Genomic DNA, 24,163 nt, shown 5'->3' on the forward strand with positions numbered 1-24,163 from the left:
CGCCTCCTGAGATTATAATAACAGTAGGAGGTGACGATAAGAACAGCAATAATTTCCTCCACCTCTTCAGCCATGATTACAAATTCATTGCTTGGGTTAGAAATAACACACTACACATAACCTACAATACTCACGTGCACGTCCAGAATTTGAAAAGAACCAAACAAGGTAAGTCGCTGCTGTCAGGGTTGTATAAATATGTTCACTACCCTACGTGAACTCTTATGAAAAATTTGAATTGGGCCTTCAGCAAGGAAACAATGCCAACCGCAGCCGATTTAAGCGTGTAACTGCTGTTTAAAGTGACTCTAATGTTCACCGCTCAACAACGCATCGGTGACTCCTAAATTAAGCCAATATTAAGGTCCACTTTAGCATGACTTTAACCGTGTATGTAGACCTTACCTTTTCAGACAGAGTATGGCCTTTCGTATCTTTTTACTACAGAATAACTGAGCCGGTTTTTGATTGGTCGACGAGTTTTTGGGCTTCATGATATCATTCACCATTGTATGATATTCGACAATTGTGCATTTTTGGCGCGTGTACGTATACCTACCGCCTTTGCGATCGTTTCGACTCCCCACTCGATACAGTAAGCGAGTCCTTTAGTTCCTTACCGGAAAGTGACTGCCGCGAACTTCTGAGATTTTCCAAAGCGTGTAAAAAGTTTACTAATCCGTCAGTAATTATGATTCAACTTTTTTTTTGTCATTCTGGGGCTTTCTAGTATATGTGTAATGAATACCAAGAGTCTACGTTGCTTGGTTTTTTTTTAAAAAAAACCTAAGAATGCTCCGCGCTAATTTACATATATATATGCAAAAGCAAACGAACTGATTCGAGGATTGCTGAGCAGTTCAGCACTCTTCGAATGAGAATTTCACTCCTCCGTTTTGTTCAAAACGTTGCTTCGACAGATCTCCACACCCCTGTTACCTATGCTTTTCAAAATTTGGTACCACTGCTCTGATAGCCCGGGCCAACCAGGTCAGCCGCAAGTGCAATCTGCGATGAGCCTCGAGACTCATTAGACCATTTGCTAAACGTGGCTCATACAGGAATCCACTTAGCCCTCTCTTCCCCACGCTCCTGATAACTGCGTCGGCATCTCGACGAACAATAGCTGACGGTCGCCCGGGCCGCATATTCCCAAACCCCGCGTGGATTGTGAAAAATCTAGCCTGTCCTCAAAATCGTTAGCCGCTGCCTTCTGAGCCCTGCCGCGGTCGGCATGGGCCTCTTCAGCAAATGGCCTTGGGCACTGCGGCCATCCTCTCTCCTTTCTCCTTTCTCCCGTCTCGCGTCTCGCCGCCCCGTCTGATTGTCTCTTCAACCCTTCGGAATGAATGGGGGTGACCTCGCGGTCCACTCTTTTTGTTTTCCGGAAAATATCTTCTTCCTCCTCAAAACAAGCCCTTCGCAGAGTTGTCACATGTTGAGTGCATTTTGAAATGCACCATTGACAGTATTTTTAGGTTTCTGCCTTCATTCATTATGTTCAGTCTCTCAAACAACGTAGTTGAATGATGAACTTTTTTTGGGGAACATTTATTTTTCATAAAAATTTCTATTCCTATTTAATGGGGTTTTAATAGCTCTCCTATTGATTCGGGTGAGACACTAAGTGCATATTCATCCTCGCAAATGCAGAGACTTTTTTTTATAACTTTTCTTCACCACCAGGTTTACTGTTTATCCTTTCAAGCAAGGTGATAGGTTCTGCGCAGAACTATATAAGTAAAAGAAAGGAAATAATTGAAAAAAGAAAAAAAAAATTACTTGAATTTTTCGTCAAGAATACTGCTCTTGAATCAAGAATAAGGTCACTATGGAATAAGGCCGAATCCTGCTCGATATGAGCGGCAGCGGCTTTTTTCTCAAAGTAGGTACGCATTTTGCAGCTTAAGCCAAGAGAAATCTCCTCCTAGCGGCAAATTCAAGAATATTAATTCTTACGTAATCATTTTTTTCCAGTACAAAAGCTCCGCAAATTCCACTAATCAAAGAGGCTTGTGAGATGCATATGCATTGCGCTGCTCTAAAAATGTTCCGAGAGTTATTTTCCATCAAAAATGTTTTTTACAAAGAACATAACGGTAGGTGCTATAACGGAAAAACGAGAGCGAGCAGAGACGTGTTATCAGATTGAGTTTATTCGATAGAGAAAGACAGAGTGCGCCTCCACGGCCTGACCCTGACAGGAGAGACACATCTCCGCCATTACATGTTACTATGGGATATTACAGTCTTCCCCACTAAAAAGAAAAAGCACATTGGCTGGGCTTGGGGTACAGAAAAAATCACTAGGGGTACAATACAAATTATTTGGGGACAAAGTCTTTCAAATGTCCTGGCACTTTTTTGATACGAGAAGGGCGGTCTAACACAGGCGACCGTATAGTTGCCCTACCTCTTCCTACACTTGGCAGCTTCCTAGGAGTCTGGCTTGTTAGGTCAATGACTGGAGGCGGAACGTCTTGATTCGCAGACTGGCTAGTTGACGGCAGAGAGACCGGGCTTGGCAGGCTACCATGGCTGGTAAGAGGCAATGGTTGCCTTACAAGGTGACTGCTTGAACCCTGAACAGTAGACGGCTTCCGACTAGCTGAAGGTGAGCCAGGCGATGCAGGCTTTGCTACAGGTATGACAACCTGTCTTCCAGATGGCACTACATGGAGATCTGGAATGTCCCTTGGAGTTGGCATTTGCACCTGAAACGAAACCTGCTTTTTCGGCTTACTCTGTTGTTGCTCCGGGGTCTTGAAGTCAAGGAAACTTGCATCTCGCAGTTGGTCGATATGTCGCTTCAGTGTATACCCGTTGCTTAATTCTACTAGATAGTGGATTTTACCAAATTTTTTCCGGACGAGGCCGGGTTGCCATGAAGGTTTGTTGCTTCTATACACACGAGCGATTATCTTGTCACCAATTTGGAAGGAACGGAGGTGGGTGGCTTGACACGACGAATTCTTGAGCGGTTTGAATGGGTGAATGGCATCCAAGCGAAGTTTGATTCTACGCCCTAGGTAGCGTTCTGCAGGGCTAGATCCATCCAATAACGGTGTAGCTCTGAATCGCAGGACAATTTGACGCACTTTTTCTTGAATGTCACCAGGTTCTGCATCCATTTTTGATAATTTGGATTTTAATATTTGAACATAACGCTCTGCAAGGCCATTTGTGGCCGGCTTCCCAGGGGCAGTAAAACAATGGAAAATTCCTTTTGTTTTGCAATAATTGTTAAATTCTGCGTTGTCGGCGGAGAAAATTGAAGCATTATCTGAAACTAAAGTTTGAGGGTAGCCATGGAAAGAGAATATGTCTTCTAATAATTTGATAGTAGAATCTGTAGTAGGAGCTTTGCTAAGAATGCGGACTTCTGGCCACTTAGACTTGGCATCGACAAGGATGAGAAAATTGAATCCTTTCCTTGGACCTGCATAGTCCATATGTACTCTGGAGAAGTTTTGAGTCGGCTCTTCCCATTTATGGGTAGGAACTTTCTTAGGAGACTTCTGAGATAGCATGCACTGCTCACATGATTTGATTAATTTTTCAATATCAGAATCAATTGAAGGCCAGTAGACATATCTTCTAGCGAGTTGCTTTGTCTTTGTGATTCCTGAATGAGTTTCATGCAATTCTTTGAGTATTTGGCCTCTCAATGACTGAGGGATATAGACTCTGTTACCTCTGTAAACAATATCGCCTTCTAATACGTACTCCATACAGGCGGGGTCTTCGCTGCTGCTGCGAAGCTTGGAGATAATATCAGCGAGCTTTGGATCCGATTCTGCTGCCTCTGCGATGTCGTAACTTGTGACATTGGCACTGGAAATTTGATTTAGCGTATTTTCATGACAAGCTGAGAGTTCGAAATCCAGAAGTGGTTGATTTCCCTGTAAATTGCGGCCTGAAACAGGGAATCGTGAAAGGTAGTCAACATTTGCATGAGCTTTACTGAGCCGATGCTTTACCTCATAGTCAAATGAGGAGAGGTAGGCTGCATAACGTAACAGCCTTGCTGCTGTCATGGGAGGTAGTTTCTTGTTCTGATGTAGGATTCTGGACAGCGGCTTGTTGTCTGTTATCAGGGTAAATTTGCGACCATAAATGTACATATAATATTTATCTAAAGCAAATACAATCGAAAGAGCTTCTCTGTCTAATTGACTATAATTTTTCTCAGCCGGGGTTAAAGATCTAGAAGCAAACATGATTGGTCTATCTGATCCATCAATGATATGAGAAATTACAGCTCCTAACCCTGTAGGGCTTGCATCACAGGCCACTGTGATCGGTAGATTCACATCATAAGAGACTAGCACATGATCACTGGCTATGATTTCTTTAAGTTTTAGAAAGGCTTTTTCACAGGCATCGGACCATTTGAATGGATGGTTTTTTGAAAGTAATTGACGGAGCGGGGCTGTTAAGGTAGATGCATTGGGAACAAAACGTGAGTAATATGTGACTAGTCCTAAGAATTGCATCACGTCACGGCGGTTCTGCGGTCTCACTGTCTGCAAAAGATCAGAGATTTTCCTTGGGTCTTTATACACATTTCTTCCTTGAATGATGTAACCGAGGTAAGCAATTTTATCTTTAAAGAAATGACATTTTGATAAATTGATATGCAAATTTTTCTCCTGCAAACGTTTCAACAATGCAATTAAATTTTTATAACACTCATCATAATTTTTCCCATGCACTATAATATCATCGAAATACCAAATAATACCTGAAAGTCCAGCGAGTAGACGACCAAGGATCTGGTGGAACTGGCTGGGGGCTGTTTTGATTCCCAAGCTGAGCCTGTTCATGAGGTAAGTGCCTCTATGCGTAGAGATGGCTTGAATTTTCTTTGCTTCATCATCCATTTCAACGTGTAGGTACGCTTTGTAAAGATCGATCTTGCAATAAACTGACGATTCCTTGAGTTCGCTTATGAGTTCTTCGATGCGAGGAATTGGGTAGTGAAAATCTTCTAGTTGAGGGTTGACTCCTGATTTGTAGTCGACGCATAATCTCACTTTTTCCACTGTCTTGGGGACTGGAACTAGAGGTGAGCCCCAATCGCTGGTGTCTGTCCGGGTGATGATGTCGTCACGCTCAAGGTCGTCGAGCTCATTATCGACTGGTTTCTTGAGGGCATAGGGTGGATCACGGGGTTTCTGAAACTTAGGTTTAGCGTTAGATTTCAGAGGCAAGGAGCATTTCAAGTCTGGAATTTTTCCAACTTTTTGTACGCAAATATCTGGAAATTGCTGTTGGATATCTTGGACCGTTATTCGATGAACGGAAGAAAAGTCTTCCTTGGAACTGGGTTTTTGAGTGCTTAACTCATTGAGGTTAATCTGGAAACGTCTGATCCAAGATCTACCTAAAATGGCTGAAAATTTCGATGGTACTACATAAAATGGAACATATGCAGTAATATTGTTGAATGTGACTGCTGCTTTGGCATATCCAATAGGTTTAATTATGCCATGGTCATAAGACTTGAAGTTTTGACGGGCAGGAAACAGTTTAATTTTGGAATCGAGTTTCAAAAATTGATTTTCAGGGAGTAGCGTATAACCACAACCGGAGTCTACTTCGAACTGGGTTTCAAAACCGTTGATATCAACTGACGCAATATATTTCCCTGTATCATCATCTTCACTATAAAAAGGATCACTAGACAAGAGAAAACAATCTGGATTTGAACTGAAGTCAACGATGTCATTTACATCAGGATATTCATCATTGACAGCGTTAACCTTATGGGACCTATTCTGAGTTAATAACGTTGAAATGCACACTTTGCTGATATGCCCAGTTTTGGAACAGGAGAAGCATTTGAGACTGCTTGGATTAACTTTACAATCAAAAGCTCTATGATTATTGCGCCCACATCTAATGCAGAGATCAGAAATACCCAGTTTTTCATAATCTATTCTACGCTTGGCAGATTTGCCTCTCTTGGAGTGCCTGCTGTCACTACGTTGATAGCGCTGTTCGCTCTTATTTCTACTTCTATACCTTGAATTGTGACTAGAAGATGGCTTTGAACTATGGATTTTGCAAACACTAGTGACACCAGTTGTTGATGCTGAGCCGTTCAGGATCTCTTGGTTATCAAGCTTCGATGACTCAAGCGAAAGAGCCATGTTGACTGCTCGCTCGAATGTTAACTCTGACTCACACAATAGTCTCTCTCTAATAAAGGAACTTTTGATCCCACGGATGAACTGGGCACGAAGGAACATGTCAGCAATTGATTTCCCGCAAGTACACTTGAACTCAGAATTTTCTAGAAAACTACGTAGAGCTGCAACGTACTCACCGATTGTCTCCGTGTCTTTCTGCAATCTTGAGAGAAATCGATGTTGTTCTAGTAGTTTATTTGGGGGAGGAGATAAGTGCTGGGAGAGAGATGCGATGATATCCTTGTAGGAAAGATCTTTGAGTTCTTTGGGAGCTGATATGGCTTTCAAGAGTTGATAAGTTTCACTTCCTAGACAATTGATAAGAGTGCTTTTCATGAGGAGAGAATCATTTGAAATACCTCTAAGGCCGGCGAAGTTTTCAAAACGTTCGACGTATTGACAGAATTTCTCTTTGCCGTCATATTGCTCAAAATTCAGGATCCTCCAAGTGCTGGATGAGGTTGAGGATGATCCATCCGGGTTAGATTCTCCATTCGATTGACCGGCTGCTGCTCCTGGAATTGCTGGGGCCTGGATTGAGATGCTGGATAGGGAGGCTTGTACCACGTTGAGGAAAGCCGTAAATTGTTCTTCGTTCATTTCAAACGGGTGGAGTCGAAGTTGAGCAGGAAAAGCTGGAAGGAACACCGATTAATAAATCGCGATTGAGTTGACGCGGCCCGGGTAGCACGAGGTCATAGGCGAGGTACGAAGTTGAGGTTACCTCTTCTCAAACGAAGGTTGGAGCTGGAGCCGTGATTGCGGATAAGGCACATTTTCGCGAAGTACCGGACGAGAGAAAAAAAAAGAATTGGTAGATGAGTTCTAGTAATGCGAGAACATTTTTTAGAATCCTCGTCGCCAATTTGCTATAACGGAAAAACGAGAGCGAGCAGAGACGTGTTATCAGATTGAGTTTATTCGATAGAGAAAGACAGAGTGCGCCTCCACGGCCTGACCCTGACAGGAGAGACACATCTCCGCCATTACATGTTACTATGGGATATTACAGTAGGCATAGCCAATAGACAAGTTTATTGATCATGCGATCAACGAAGGTGACGTCATGACTTTGCATTGCGAAATTTTCGGCATTAAAAAATATTTCCACTGCACGTAATTTAGGCATTTTTCGGTGAAAGGGCGTACGAGACGTCCATTTCTGCTAAGATTGTGCAACGTAGTTCTCTATCCGACTGTTTTGCTGTTTATTTTTCGTTGAATCTGCTCAGAGTTTTTCCTGGCGATTTAAAGGACATAAATCGACTGTGAATGAATTTCATTTGCCGCGAACGGTAAGAAAACTGCGCAATCGCAACAGCATGGCAAGCTCCATTCGCCCTTTTACCGAAAAAGTCCTCAAATTCTGCTGTTTCAAAAGATTCAACTGAATAAATAAATATTACATCGATTAATTCGTGGCCACCAAAACTGTTGAGAAGAAATCAGAGGAAGGGCATGAAGGTTGGACGGAGATGAGAGACTACCTGAGCCGAGCCGGTGCGGAGGAGTCTCGGACCCGCACAAGGGGCTTCGGTTGGGGTCTAAACGGGATTTCACAATCCACGCGGGGTTTGGGAATATGCGCCCGGGCCGCGGCCGGGATCCTCAGTCCCTTGCCCAATTACTTACGCTTGATTAACCATTTCACCGTCACGCTAGGATTCATCCAATTTAAAAAAAAAAAAAAAAAAAAATTGTTTCGCGTGTATTTAGCAATTTTTTCCTTACTCTCCGTTAAGACACGAATAAAAAAGAGTCCTCATTCATAAAAATCGGCCGAATAGAGGAGAAGTTACAGTATTCGAAATCCGGAGAAATCATCGAAACCTCGATTTCTCAATACAAAAAATAAAATGAAGGGGAAAAAGAAATATATAAATTACAATTAAATATAACTGACCTCAGAATTTGACAAGCAATTCAATTATATAACGGAGAAAAAATTGGGAGTAATTACAAAAAAATCGCCTCTTGCAAGGGGTTTCCTCGTAAGAATTTTGACCTGAAGACAAGGGTCGAATTAACAGTACTCCATAAAATACACAGTCTGCCTCAACGAGTTAAACATGTTTTATATGTCCAGATCGAAATTTTTTTATATTTTTAACTACAGTGTCTCTTGAGTCGTTTAAGCAAAAAAAATTCCGTCGAGATTCTGCATGGAACGTAAAGGCCCTTTAAAAGTATTCTGGGGCTATAATACCTAAATCACCGGTAGTGAATCTCGTTATATTATTAAAAAGAAATTGACTCCGTAGTTTAATGCCTCAGTTTCTTAAATACGATTATTTTAAGCACTCGAACATTTATACCACCAATTTTTGCCATGGCGGGGTGATTTCCTGAGAGCCGATAATATCACGAATTTTTCATGGAACCCTTCCAAAATAGCTTGCTATTTGGGCAGCCGATTCGGCCATCGAACCGGGGTTTAAATGGTAGCTAATATTAACAAAAACCGTCTTTTTCTGGAGAATCGACGTCAATTTTGCGACCAAAGAGGAATCTTGAGAAATTTTTGGAGGGGGCGAAGCTCTCCTCCTCAGGGGGTTACTTTCTGCCGTTCAGGGGGTCAATAAGAACTCTTGGGGGTCATTTAAGATGTAAATGTGTTCTGCTCCTCAATTTGGATGCAATCAATTTGCGATTCGGAAAAAGGAGCCCCAATTTTTAAAATTGAGCCCCCCGTTTATCCCCTCAAGGGGGGCTAGAGGAGTTTCAGGACCATGAGATTTGGATTTCTCGGGGTCGATTACCAGGGAAACCGTCCTTTTCTGGGGAATCTACGTCAATTTTGAGACCAAAGAGATATTATGGAGGGGGGTACTGTCCTCCTCTTTAGGAGGTCATTTTCGGGCCTCGGATGGGCCGATTTAGGATTTTTAGGGGTCCATTTCGCGTGAAATTTTCGGAGCTTTTCAATTCTGATGCGATTTATCCGCAATTCGGTCGGGAAGCGTGACTTTTAGCATCATGACCCCCCCTTTAGCTCCTAAGGAGGGGGGGGGGAGTGGGTGGGGGAGTTTCGGGACCACGCAATTCGGATTCCTTGGGGTCAATTCCCTACACATCCCCGCGGTCCCCGACTTCGTACGACCTAAAACAACCGAGAAAAAGGCCTGATACGGGTGGTCTGAAACACCCTGTATATTAATCATTAGCAATAGAGAAGGAGAGGTAGAATAATATATACATAAAGTAATATAGTCAGTAATTGACATAAAACAGCACTTAAATATATAAAATTAATAGATGAAAAGTAGATGTATATTAATCATTAGCAATAGAGAAGGATAGAGTCCCTTTATACCCAGAGTTAAGACAACTCGATTATCAGCTGACTGGCAGCCGGCCTTGGCTGGCCATGGAGGCCGAAACGAGTGCACCCAAACGAACGATATTGAGGGATAAGGATCAGGAATCCTGCGATGTCTGTCACACAAAAACAACATCAACAAATTGATCAATTAAAAAGAAAATGGGATTGGTTTGTGAATAATTTCTTAATTTATTTTCATTTTGGACCGATGGAAATAACAATTTACTCTTGATAAACCACAATTAGGTAATTTTTCATTATTCTTGTTCACATTCGAGGTACCGCCATCTTGGTGCACTCGTTTCGGCCTCCATGAGCGAGAACCAATCAGAATTGGATTTTTTTAGGCCACTTTCAGCCCAACCCTGGCCCAACCAAAAGTGAGTTGTCTTAACTCTGGGTATAAAGGGACTCCAGAGAAGGAGAGGTAGAATAATATATACATAAAGTAATTTAGTTAGTAATATTTAAGTGCGGTTTATTACATTTAATATTTTTAGTTAAGTGCCTCTACTTGTTCCTGAGTTTTCCTTTGCGTTATTATCCATTTTTTCTAAAAAAAATTTAATTAACAATACTTAATTGACTAGAATAATTAACCTCCCTTCTACCACACGGATGACACGGACCAGTATAGGGACACTGGGACACCGAGTGTGAACCTTATTCAAATTTAGCGCCACACGCAGTGATGCTCACTCACGGTAGAGTCCCTTTATACTGAGAGTCAAGACAATGCGAATCCATTTCTGATTGGTTAACCGGATTTTAGGCCTTCACAGTGTCACAAATGGGAATAAAGATTACATTTTCACCAATTGCAAAGATTATAATCTGTAATGGACCGAGGAATTTCGGGTTCGACAAGGAACAAACGGAATGAAGGAAGGAACGAAGAAAGGAATTTAAGAATGAGCCGATCAAAGATTACGAAAAACGTTCAATTTCTGTAATCTTTATTCCCGTTTGTGACTCCATGAGGGGTGTTGTCTTGACTCTCAGTATAAAGGGACTCTAACTCACGGTGACCAACTTTGTCAGCAAAGCAGGTAACTGCTTTGTGATACCTTGCTTTGTGATGTAAAATTTCTTAGATTTCTTATCCGATCGATTAGGTATTAATTTAAAATGACTTCGAATGCAAAAATTAACGTTTTAATACTGTTAATAGGCGTTTCAAAGCATTTTTGAAAAGTGTGCTGAAATTTAGGGAAAAGTGCTGAAATTTTCTTTGCCGAAGTGTAGAGTACTCTACCAAGTGCTGATTTTTTTCGTATAGTAACCGTGTGTGAACCTTGTCTGTGTGATGCAGTGATGCCAGGCGTACGGATTTATCCGTGCCGCGCGGACATTCCCTATACCGACACGGACCGCGTACGGACAAAAACCTTATGGGAAAAACGCTTCCCTATCTTAAATTATCCGTACGCGTGACGTCACAGAATGACGCTCAGCCAATAGCAGCACGGAGAGCGGTAGAGCGTACGGATCTCGCACACGGAGCACCCACAGGGAGCACCCGGGAACACTGGTGTGATTAGAGTCCCTTTATTCTGAGAGTCAAGACAATTTGAATCCATTTCTGATTGGTTCTCGTATTTTACCACAGTGTCACAAATGGGAATAAAGATTACATTTTCACCAATTGCAAAGATTATAATCTGGAATGGACCAGGGAATTATGGGTTCGGCAAGGAGCAAACGGAATGAGAGGAGGAACGGAGGCATTTGAGAATGGGCCGATCAAAGATTACAAAAAACGTTCAATTTCTGTAATCTTTATTCCCGTTTGTGATATACACGAGCCGAGTTGTCTCGACTCTCAGTATAAAGGGACTCTAGGTGTGCAGCCAAGGCGGATAAAGAATGGTGGTCGCATTTCGATTTTGGCTGCCATCTTGAAGCGTTGTGACGTCAGGAGGGTACGGGTTTTGCCGTGCAATCCGAGGTTGAGTTGGCCCCCCCGGCCGCGGCCAGCCCATGTACCCGATGTACCCGATACCGTGTGACGTCCAGAGGGTACGAAATGCGACCACCATTCTTTATCCGCCTTGGTGTGCAGCTAGTTATTATTCTATGGTGATGAGACCCCTCGCCATAGAATCCCTCGCCGCTTCGCCGCTTCGTCTATGTCTTTGTTCATGTTCGTCGTGCACCCGCTCAGGTCGCGTTTTATTCAAAATGTCTGGCAAGAACACATTGTTCAATTACTTCCAGAGATCTCCGGTCACTCAACTCAGTCCTTCAAATCCGAAGAAGATCAATGAGACTCCTGATAAGTCCTCTGAGAAAAAACGCAAAGCGGACTCTGTTCTAAAGGCTAGAAATGATAACCAACCGAAGACCCCAACCAGTCGACGAGGTTCCTCTAAAACTCCAGCGAAAGGTTTGCATTTTCATTAGATCTGAAGTTCGTCTGGCAGAAAAAACCCCGTATCATAGGGAGTGAGGGATCCCACGGACCTCCCCCGGCTCAGGGCTCTACTCATTGTAAATCTTGAGCTTTTGCAATTGCTGTAGACAATGGACCACTAGACAAGGTACGAATTTAAGCATTCTGTAACATGTTTCATTACCAGAATTTCATGAAGAACACGATTTGCGCAGCGAAAATTATTGAAACCAATTCCTAACGGAGATATTCACATTTTCATTTCACATTGGTTACGAGGAATTTGAACCACCCGCTCACAAGAAACGGGAAGCTCTACATGAGTCAAATCGCGCTCTACAACAGTTTCAGCAAGCTTCTCAATCGAGCAATGTTCATTTCCGACCATGTGTTTTTCAAACTATAAGTAATTTGCTATAGTTTAGCCAAAGCTTCAAGATTGAGGTTGCCAGAATTTTTTATCGCATAGACGTTGATGATAACGATCAGAAGCGATGTGAATCACGTAGAGCATTGAGTTTTCATGAGCCAGTGGTTTCAATTCACCCACCAAGAATCACAAAATATATTAGGAAGGAGTTGATTTTGGTAATTTTTGTTGTGCGTATCGTTTTTCACATGAAATTTTGGTGAAGAAACATGTATCAGAATGCTGAAATTTGTACCTTGTCTAGTGGTCCATTGTACCCCTGAAACACCTGGGGTCTGCAAAACAAATAGCAAGAAATGAGATATGAGTACGACCAGAGGGGCATGTGAAACTGTGAAGGAGGCCCTCAAACTTGGATAAAATGCAATTATCATGCTTACCTGTGAGGTCCCGAGATTGAGTAAATTAACAGCATGGTCGGCACCCAAAGAACGTTGGAGCAAACTTGACCCTACTGAGCCTCTGCTGTAGGATAAAAGTCCTGTTTGCACCCCCTCTGACCGGTCGAGCCACAGCCCATGAGCTGCGCTGACTAGCGGAGAGGGTGGCTTGCCGTCACGCACGTACCTACTTGAAGTTGAGCATGTGTGTTAGACTCAAGGGAAGTTTAGATGTTGAGTTGTACAAGCGAAATTCTCTTGTCAACTGTCAATTGGATGGCATTTTGCCAAAAGGAACCAAGAGCACTCTAATGTTGCTAGGATTGTGCAACCGAAATTCTTTGCTATAAATTACTGAACTGGTGCACAAATTTAAATTTACTAAGGTAATTTTCGTCTTGAATTTATAGCTTACTGGGAGTAAGAATAAAACTTGTTAAGATAATCAGTTAATATTTGCAAGGTATAAAAAGTTGCATCTTGAAATGCTCCTGGTTCCTTTTTGTGATATGCAACCCAATTCTTGCTACAATTTTATTTTACCAAATCTGAACTTGGAACTTAGATGAAGGTGATTCATCAAGGTTTCTGATGTGTTCGAAAGGGCATGTGATACTTCGCACCAACCATGTCTAAAGTCATGGCAGATTTTGAAATTTTAGCCAGTAAAAGGGTGGTAGCCTCTGGGTATGAGCCTTAAGCATCATTTTCAATCTACAAATCTGCAAAATTAGAGAAATGAAAGTAGAATCCTGTTCGGCATAAAACCTCGCATTCAATTCAAAAATCACCAATTGTATCAAATGAGAGGTTTTTTTCCAAACAGGGGCATATTACTGGAACCTTAACCAAAGATTCACACAGAGATTTATCATCTATTTATTATTATTGAGATATTCTATAAGTTTATTCTACTGCACATGCCTCATGCTTCTTAGCTTGTTACTGAGGCCTCTTCGTAATTCTTTTTCTCCTTGTCATTCCAGAGAAAAAGAGAGTCAAACTAGAAGAAGATGAAGAGGTGGAGGATGAAGTAACTCCTGAATTAAAAAGGAGAAAATTGGATATTCCAGATGAGGATTCTGGAGATGAATTTGTACCAGGTAAATTTGCACTATTTTGGACCTAGAAATTGTGGATTGTCTAAGTTCAGAAAAGTACAGAAAATTTTTCATACATGATAGCAAATTCGATTTTAAACTTTGTCATAGAATAGTTACCTAATCGTAAGGAAAAGCAAATTTTTAGCATGTATTGCACAATTTGATAACTTCGGCAAAGTCAATTCAAGTCAAAGAATAAAAATTCTGATGTCGCTTGCCAAGTAAGGTATGCAGCTGTTGAACTATGCATTCTTAACTTAGAATACACTGCAGAAGTTGTATTATCCACTAAGTGCGAACAACGTGTTTTTTTGCACGATTTGGCAACTTATTTCAGGCATACAGGCTGTAAGCTACAGTCCACTTTTAGCTCAGAACAGTGATTGTTAGAATTTCAAAGTAGTTTTTGAGGTAAACTCAGAATTTGAAGTTTAATTTCAACATTTTTCCCCACCAAATTGCCCAATTGTGCGAAAACTGCTAAAAATGGCTTTTTGCAATGGCTTTTTTTTGTTTTATTGGCTTTTGGCTTTTGCAATTACTGAGGGGCAACTTGTCAAAATAACGTTCAAATACAAATTCAGCATCAATAAACACATAGGCAAAGCAGGCATACTGAAATTATCTTAGAAGTGCTGAAGTTTTGTAGTCAGAAGTTTAATGATGGTGAAACTGCAGGAATGCGTATGTGTGTTTGCAAGTTTGCAGACTTTGTGTCATACTTCATTTGTTGAAAGGAAAATTACTCAATGTCACTTTTTGAAGAGTTCCTTGATATTTCCTTCCTGTTTGGAGAAAAATCTATGAAAATTTCTTGCAATTACGCGAACTGTCCTCCATTAATGGAAGATTTTGAAACATCACCAGTGATTTACGCATTCATTCTGTTTCAATCTCATTAACGTACTGAAGATTGCCGTACACATCAGTGTATGTCTGTAGATGATTGTTTTTTGCTGTGAATTTTCCCATGAAATCTAAACTTTGGTTTTACTAGTTTACGTGCACCTTTGTTTGCCGAGGGTTACTCGCCTCTGAGATGTTGAAACAGATAATAACTGGTGTTGCATAGAATCGACTAGGTCACGTAAATACCATTTTCAAGAGGCTGCAGCTCAAGAAATCAGCTAGTCAACATTTTTGTACCTGGGATATTGGGCTATGTTGCTAAATTTTGACGATGTTGGATTTGCTGAGTTTTTATCAACTAACACCTCTTTTTCATGTTAAAATAAGAAAAATCGTATTTAGCATCTTAAATGTTGCAAATTTTATTCAAATGTCATCAATTTTAAAATCCACTGTCCGAAACAGATTTTCCAATTTTAAACGGTTCTCTTTCCTTGCACAGATGATGAATCAGACTCCGAATCTGAAGCTTCTCCAGAACCCTCACCAGATGAAAATTCAGAAGTAGATGAAGATCTCGATACCATCAAAAAGGTAGTCACATTTTCCCCTTGTTTTAATGAAATCAAGAAAGAAGGAAAAAAAGTTAAGGATTTAAACTGCACCATCATTAAATATTCGTGATTTGAAAAGACCAAAGGTTCCCCAATATGAAGATCACCCCTGTTTAACGTACATTGTTAATTTCAAAAGTAATAAATATAAGTTACCTCAAACATTTAGCCATTTTTGCATCATTAAAGGTAATTGCAAGTAAAATTGATTGTTGCACACAATAGTCCTTTAAAACATCTTGCTAAACAATGAAGTGAAATTAACTACATTTTGCAGTTAGGACCTATATAAATTCTGGCCCAGTTTAAAAACAACGTAGGTACCATTAGTTTTCTTATGCTTATAAGTGTTTTTTCTATTGAGCCAGAAATTTTAGTTCCGAATTGCAAAATGCAGTCCAAATGGGATCTCTTTCGACCCATTAGAGCTTTTAATCAGCAAGACTAGCTGAGCAACATATGGATGTTTCATTAGATTTGACTGGGAAGTTCCCCATAAGGATTGTGCGGGGTTCTTTAGAACCCTGAGGCGGCCATTTTCAGCATTATCTTGAGAGAGGGACGTCTGTGTCATTTTTGAACCTGATGACATCGAAAATCGAATTCTACAAATGAATCGAAGTATGCGAAAACGTCAGATGTCCAAAAAATCAACTTTTGGTAAACCGCAAAAAACTGTGGAGGCCTTCAGAATCGGCGTTTTGAAGAAAATCAAGGCATGTGTTTCTTAGTAAAGGGTTGTAGAAAAGGCACACAACTGTGTCCCATTCCAACTCCCCTTCAGTGCTGAGTAATTTTAAAAAAAGGGCTTTGGACATTGGACGTTTTCGCATACATTGCAAAAATCTGCCCAAAAACCATTATTTTTGATCCCTCCAAAAACCTTTAAACTAATGTAAAACATAATGTCAGACCTCCAGTAACACAAAAAAAAATATTTCTCTTTTCTTCGAGGCTTCAGTGAAAGTTACGTGACGGCGGAAGAAGAAAAATAATGGACTTCGGACGTTTTCGCATACTTTGAGATTGCCCCTCAAGATATGTGTTCAGGATTGCCTAGAATGCATGAAATCGATTAGAATTATATAAAATAGGATGAAATTATTCATCTTCAGAGGGTCCTGAACGAGAATCCAAATTTGCCCCCTCGACAAATCATGGGAACCCCCCCCCCCCCCCCCCCGAAAACCCCCATCATCAAAAAAACAGTCAGAAATTGGTTATTTTCTCTCGTTGTTCTGCTACTAGCGCACGTTTTGAGAGCAGAAATTTTTTTCTCATTTAATTTCTCATCTATAGGGGGGGACCTTAACGAGAATCCAAAATTGCCCCCTCGAACAATCATGGGGACCCCTCCAAGCCCCCCCCCCCCCCCCGATAAAAAAAAACGGTCAAAAATAGGTTATTCTCTCGTTTTACGGCTATTATCGCCAAAGCCGTTGATTTTAAAGACAGAGTTTGTGGATCTCACATGAAAGCAGATAAAAATTCGGTCTTATTTAACCCGGTTTGAAATTTTTCTGATGAAAATTGCGGTCACTACAGGGTTCTCATAGATAGCCCAAAATTTTCAAAATTTCGTTTTTTAATGGTTTTTTGCTTGTAACTGTTGTTCAGCTATTCTTTAAAGTAAGTAGATCCTTTCAAATGAAAGTAGATTCAAAATGCTACAAATTCGTGTATCAAGCTTGTCCTGAGAGCGTAACGAGACGGCACCCCAGCGTTGCAAAAGTTACCGTCTCAAAATGGATTTTCCGGGGCGGTGCAGTCCGCGCAACCACTCCACTCTTTTGCTCTACTCTAGGATTGCCTAGAATGCATAAAATCGAGTGTAATTATATAAAGTAGGGTGAATCGATGTTAAACAAAATAAAGTGTGAACTTTTTAACAGGAAAACTCATGCTAAGGAGAAAGAACAAGACAAATACTGGAGTAATACATTGACCGGACGGAAACTTTAGCATTAATCATGACTTTCCATCTATAAAAAATTTACAGTCAGTAAAATGGTTTTGAAATGCGTCTTAAACAAGTTAAAAATTGAAAAAAGATTGGGAAAGTTTCGATTAATTATACAGGTTGTTAAACAAAAATCATGGGCTATCATGTACCGTTCAAAAACCCGTTCATGTCATGTGCCGAAGTAAAAATAATGGAGTGGAAAAAAGTACGAGGGTCATCCAATGAGGTTCCCTACCTTTTATCTTCCAAACGGAAAGAGATAAATCAAATCGGTAAAAAAGTTCTTATAAGGCATACTCTAAGCTTTAAAAGAAGCTCAAGTTTTTGAAAATTGGTCGAGGGGTTCGCGAGAAAACTTAATTTTACTGCGACAACTTCCTGTCGCCGCACGCCCACCTTCGGAGTCTGGATGCGCGGAGAGTCGATTATTTCAGACTTGGGTTTTCGCCGCTAAGCATCATATCAAAAATAAATTTGAAGGTTTTTATTGAGTAGACCTTACCTTACCTTTTGACGAAGTCCCTGCCTCTGTTTTGACATTTCTGGTATCAATATTGCAGCTTCTTGATGCCTTCCGCGTAGAAGCTAGTGCGCGCTAGCGTAGCCGCGTAGTGGCACCGAAACCAGTCATTGACAAGCCCTCTACACCTCCGAATCAGTTGCTTTGCATAAGAAAATTTCCCTCCATCTTCCGTACTCTTACGATTCAGCCTCATGTGACATTCGTCTGTTCACTGAGCTGAAAATCTTCCTCGGTGGAAAGTGAAATCCGAATGATTCGGAAGTACAGAGCGCTGTCAATGACGGATTCCGGTGCCAAGACAAGAGCCAGCCTCCACGCGGAAAGCATCAAGAAGCTGCAATATTGACACCAGAAATGTCAAAACAGAGGTGGAGACTACGTCAAAAAGTAAGGTAAGGTCTACTCAATAAAAACCTTCAAATTTCTTTTTGATATGATGCTTAGCGGCGAAAACCCAAGTCTGAAATAATTGACTCTCCGCGCATCGAGACTCCGAAGGTGGGCGCGCGGCGACAGGAAGTTGTCGCAGTAAAATTAAGTTTCCTCGCAAACCCCTCGACCAATTTTCAAAAACTTGAGCTTCTTTTAAAGCTTAGAATATGCCTTATAAGAGCTTTTTTACCGATTTGATTTATCTCTTTCCGTTTGGAAGATAAGAGGTAGGGAACCTCATTGGATGACCCTCGTAAATGGACATCGGACGTTTTCGCATACTTTTGAGGTTCGACCCCTTAAATGGGGGCGAAAAAACGAAAAACAGGTCAAATCCGTCTACACATAGATGCGCCTACCCTCGAAGATGACGTTAAGCCAAAAAACTCAAAATCCAAAAAAATGGACATCGGACGTTTTCGCATACCTCGATTCAAATGACGAAGAGGAGAATGATATAACATGTAATTTTTTTAGGTAGATTTCGAAGAAATATCTACCTATTGCAGACGGTACAACCTTGTAATTTTTGCTCAAAGAGCATCGATCCTGAAGCCCTGAGTTGAAAAATGTAGCTCATAAAGACAGTACGATACACATTTATATATAAGCACTTATCTGTAACAATAGGGGATGTGAAAAATTACCTTTTCGAAACACATTCAAAAAACTGTTTTCTCATCGAGAAAATTTTGAGAAAATACTTGAAATGTGATCTTCGAGATCTGTACATTATGCCAGAGCCAAACATATTAAATTTGTTTCTTAACAAAACAGTTTTTTAAGCGTGTCTCTAAAAGGTATTTTTTTACAACTGCCATTGTTACATACAAGGCCTCTTATCTATACTATAAAGCTCCGAGACCTCCTAATTTTGCGAAACTGGTAACGCTTAGTTCCAGCGTTCTACCGGGCCGATTTTCTTGATTTTTGCGGCTATCAACAGGCAATTGTCTCTAGATAAGCCAACTCCTTTCAGATTTTCAAAATATGGCCCAGGTTTTTTTATATTACGTGGTAAAGTTGCGAATTCTCCTATTTAAACAAGGTAAATTTATACTTTTTGTCATAGTTCGTTTGAGCGTTCTACCGGGCCGATTTCCATGATTTTTACGTAAATCGACAGGTAATAGGCCCTAGATGAGCCTGCTGTAATCAGATTTTGGAAAAAGGACCCAGGTTACTTTATAATCACGTTATAAAAGTGAGTGAGTTTACAGAATGCTCCAGGATTGCTACCGCTATGCGCGGGAGGATGCGCGGTGGTCGAGGAGGTTGCCCAGTAGCTGTGTAGCCTGCGCATCAGCTCTACGCTTATCTACACAAGATTCGCACCGGCGACTTCATGTCGAGAGGTGGCTGAGTCGTCTAAAACGTCGAAGGCGTCCACTTTTACCTCGGTGTGGGTTCGATCCCCGACTCATGATATCTTCATTATTACCTGACTATCATTGTTCATTGTTTTACTGCAATATTTCATCAAGCAGTCATTCCAAAACGTGTCATTTTAATTTTAAAGTAATTTTAAGTAAAGTTTAAAATTAAAGTATACCTCATATCGTAATTTTTTAGGGTAAAAATAAAACTAAAACTGACAGGAGGGTAAAAATAGGGCCGCGAAGCGGCTCATTGATGGCGCGGAGCGCCTTCAGGGTGTTGGGCCGCGTAGCGGCCAGGGGGCGTAGCCCCCTAGTATATTTGTAACGGGGATCTAATGAACCCTTGCGACCGTTTTTCTTCGGAACTATCCATACGATCAAAACGAAACTAAGCATGGTTCTTTACTGCTATGAGGTCTACATCAAGTTTCATTTTTGGTGAAAATTGGCCCATCCCTTAGTTCAGTATCGTCAAGGTCACTGGGGAATGACTTTCCGAACTCGTCCGATCTTAGTCGGTGATACTTCATAAAACTCGTCTCGTCGCGGCCTTTAAAACAAGCTATATTCACCTACCCTCTAAAACCACCCCTCATCCAGATAATCTCAAGTCTAAAGGGGATGATTCTTGAACTCGTCCAATCTTAGTCGGTGATACCTCAAAAAACGCGTCTCGTCGTGGCCTTCAAAACAACCTATTTATGCACCTACTCTCTAAAACCGCCCTTCATCCTAAAAATCTCAATCTCAAGGTCAAAGGGGACAATTTTTCGACCTGTCAAGCTTATTTGGCGCAACTGTTTTCCTAGAAATGATCAGTCAAAATCTATCTTTCGTTTCCACTGTGGCTGAAAAGCGTTTTTTTTAAAAATAAGGTGCGCTTACAAGAAACGTTTTTTTCCACACCTAGAACTGCACTATGTTGCTTGTGAATTTGAGATTCGTGTTTGAGTTAGTAGCAAAATTAGAATTTTTCAGATAAACTGATAGCAATTCTGATCCAACTCCAGTTATTACCGAGAAAAGTGCAATCTCTCGCAAATTTCATGAGTTTTAGCCAAGTGTATTCTCCAAATCACTTTGATATCACGTGAGATCTTACCCTTCTAGCATGTTATTAAAACAATTACAAATAACAAGTAGTAAGTTTTCCGTCTGTAAATGTTAATGTCTTATCTCCTTCCTCAGAAACAAAGAAAAACGACGATTGCTCCTAGTCGCACACCAAAAGCCAGAAAGAAGCCCATCAGTCTGTCAAGCAAAGATGACAAGCAAGAGAGTGCGGTAAGCATATTAACATTTAACATTTTTGCGTCCAAAACACTAGCAATTAGAGATGTCTCTATGCAAGAAAAAATATCACAGGTTATAATAAATTGTTACTTGTCTACATGTCATGATGACTGATAAAGAAAAGGAAAAAGATCAAATGTCATCTTTTGGCATTTAAGGTTTTCAGGTACCAAAATTTTCTGAGCTGCTATGCCAAATTGTGTATTCTTACTCCATATAAAGCCAAGGATGATTAAAAGGAGGTTGGTACATCCAGCCATATTGATGACGTACTAGTGGGACCTCGATCTGGCGCGCAGTTCAAACTGCTTGTTTTGATATGCTATGTGTGGTGTTCCACAGCACCCGTCCACTATCATTTTCTCAGAAACGGCCGAGAATTGAGCTTCGGACGAAAATTTTCAGGGGATAATTGACCGCAAAGAGTGCAGTAAAATTATTTTCAGCCCCCTGAAACCCCATTTTAGGGGGATGTTAAGAGGGGGGGGGGGTATCCGTATGGAACGCCGTTAGTGTCAAAACTCTTTTCTTGCGCGCGCGGAATTTTTTTTCGGCGCGCGGAAAGAAAAAACCCGTTTTCGATGAAAATCTCTAAATTTCCGGATTCCGCGCCGGTTTTCGATATATTTGCGCCGTTTGTGTCAAAACTATTTTTTCCGGCGCGGCGCTTCAAATCTGTTCCGCGCGCGGAATTTTCGATATATCTATTCCTGCCCGCCGTTTGTGTCAAAACTATTTTTTCCGGCGCGGCGCTCCAAATCTGTTCCGCGCGCAGAGTTCTCGATATATCGATTCCTGCTCGCCGATCGTGTCAAAACTGTTTTTTCCGGCGCTGCACCAGCAAATAATTCCGCGCGTCACTTTTTCGAATTATTTTCTGGTGCAGCGCCGGAAAAAACAGGGTGATAGGTCAAAATGTCCAAAAAAAATGTCCAACAAGCAAGAATGTCCAGAGTTGAGAATGTCCATATTTTAAAAATGTCCAAGTATCTTAAATGTCCAATACTGGTTTTTTGGCCAAAGACAAAAATGCCCAAAAGTCCATTCCCTTTGCAAAAAAATTAGAAGGTGGCGACATTGTCGGCTTGAATACTAAATAAATTCGAATCCATGGAGACGACGGGGAAGATTTGAGAATCTTTTTTTCTTGAACTAACCTCAGTTGTGAAACTTTTTGGCTTTTGTAAAATTTTCGTTTTACAAAAGGTGGTTACAAAGGCCTCCCAAAACGTGGTGTGTTTACGACTTGGTATTAAACCAACTACACCGGACTAACAACGTCGTCGAGTCGTACCACTCCAAGTATCAGAAAATGGTGAAATCCCATCATCTTAATATTTGGAAATTTATAGAATATATGCAGAAAGATCAAAGGGATACAGAACAGCTCTGCCAACAGCTCGACTTGGGTCATACGCGGATCAAACAACAAATTTCAAAGAAGTCGAAAAGAAATCAGGAGAGAATCCTACAGCGCGTCCAACGCTATCAAGAATTCAAAGATGAAGATGACATTCCACGGTACCTAAGGGGCATTGCCTATTACATTCGAGTTTCCAACGAGCCCGAAGACGAGAATAATGAGGAAAGTGATCAAGAATGAAGAATATCTAGAAACAAAAATAAATGGACTTTTGGGCATTTTTGTGTTTGGCCAAAGAACCAGTATTGGACATTTCAGATACTTGGACATTTGTAAAATAGGGACATTCTCAACTCTGGACATTTTTGCTTGTTAAACATTTTTTTTTGGACATTTTGACCTATCACCAAAAACAGTTTTGACACGATCGGCGAGCAGGAATCGATATATCGAGAATTCTGCGCGCGGAAAAGATTTGGAGCGCCGCGCCGGAAAAAATAGTTTTGACACAAACGGCGAGCAGGAATCGATATATCGAAAATTCCGCGCGCAGAACAGATTTGAAGCGGCGCGCCGACAAAAATAGTTTTGACACAAACGGCGAGCAGGAATCGATATATCGAAAATTCCGCGCGCAGAACAGATTTGAAGCGGCGCGCCGACAAAAATAGTTTTGACACAAACGGCGCAAATATATCGAAAACCGGCGCGGAATCCGGAAATTCAGAGATTTTCATTGAAAACGGGTTTTTTCTTTCCGCGCGCCAGAAAAAATTCCGCGCGCGCAAGAAAAGGGTTTTGACACTAACGGCGTTCCATAGCAACGTCAAAACATACCCTACCTATTTGAAATATGCGAGAAACGGGGAGGGGGTTACCGGATACTATGGTACCCCCCTCCCCGTTTCTCGCATATTTCATATAGGTAGGGTATGTTTTGACGTTGCATTCCAAATTTATGGCCAAAAACAAGAACTTTGTGCTCTATATGCACTCTCTTCCTAAGTCCCTATTATTTGGAGTTACGGGGAATTTTGGGGCCTTTCTTGCGCGAATTTCAATTGGAGACGGTAGGTGTCAAAATTATCCGATTTTCAAAAATTAAAAGTCTCCCAAGAGAAGAGATCAATAAATTTTTGTTGATGTGCCACATGACTCCTGTTAACCCAAAATCATAGGGACCACGACCCCCCAAAATTTTGGGACTTTGGTGAAAAGAAGCAATTTAAAATATTTTGATAATAATAAAATACATTCTAAAAAAATGTTTCAAATGTGTACATTTCATGTATATTTTCATATTCTGTTACAATAAATAATGTGTGCATAAGAAATTGTTATTAATAGCATCAGTCTGCTTGCGCGCAACTTGCACCAGACGTCTTAATTCAAACTTCGCGCTACTCAAGGTCCCACTAGTACGTCATCAACATGGCGCCGAATTGGGTGATTGTACCAACCTCCTTTTAATCAACCTTGATATAAAGCTGTTGTGCCGACTGACTTTACCCTTTACCTCTCGAACTAAGCAAGAATCACTTCCTACCTTTTGTCTAGTTGCGCAGTGTCATCTTGCCAGGAGTAAAATCGGACGTGTTGAAAATAATTTTTTGTGAGAGTGGTGGAAGGAGGGATGGGGGCAGGGCTGCATTGATTTTGAATAATTCTACTCGGACATTTTATATTGAGTGTACATTATCATTTCTCCCAGTTAAGCCGTTAAATGCCGAAAAATGACCTAATCGAGGGAAAGGGGTAGGATAGTCGGGGAGGTGGCAAGGGTATTTGGGGGTAGTGGTGCGGTAATGCAAATAAGACTAAGAGTTTTTAGAGCTCTTTTTGTTGCAAGTTTTAAGATTTTTTATGGTAAGTATGAGCCGTACTGCATTTAAACCATTGTTAATACCTCTGCAGGCGGGAGCACCT

General features: G+C 41.0%; 1 protein-coding gene across 1 annotated transcript in view; it reads left to right on the forward strand.

Annotated features, from left to right (window-relative positions):
* Positions 1–11,592: 11,592 nt before the first annotated feature.
* The window catches only part of Msh6 (DNA mismatch repair protein Msh6), an 85,997-nt gene continuing 73,426 nt past the window's right edge, over positions 11,593–24,163 (forward strand). The window contains exons 1-4 of the mRNA XM_072297115.1: positions 11,593–11,902; positions 13,705–13,821; positions 15,173–15,264; positions 20,770–20,865. Of these exons, the coding sequence (XP_072153216.1) occupies positions 11,593–11,902; positions 13,705–13,821; positions 15,173–15,264; positions 20,770–20,865 (615 nt within the window). The remainder of the gene's footprint in view (positions 11,903–13,704; positions 13,822–15,172; positions 15,265–20,769; positions 20,866–24,163) is intronic.

This window comes from Bemisia tabaci, chromosome 2 (assembly GCF_918797505.1).
Source record: "Bemisia tabaci chromosome 2, PGI_BMITA_v3".
NCBI lineage: Eukaryota > Metazoa > Arthropoda > Insecta > Hemiptera > Aleyrodidae > Bemisia > Bemisia tabaci.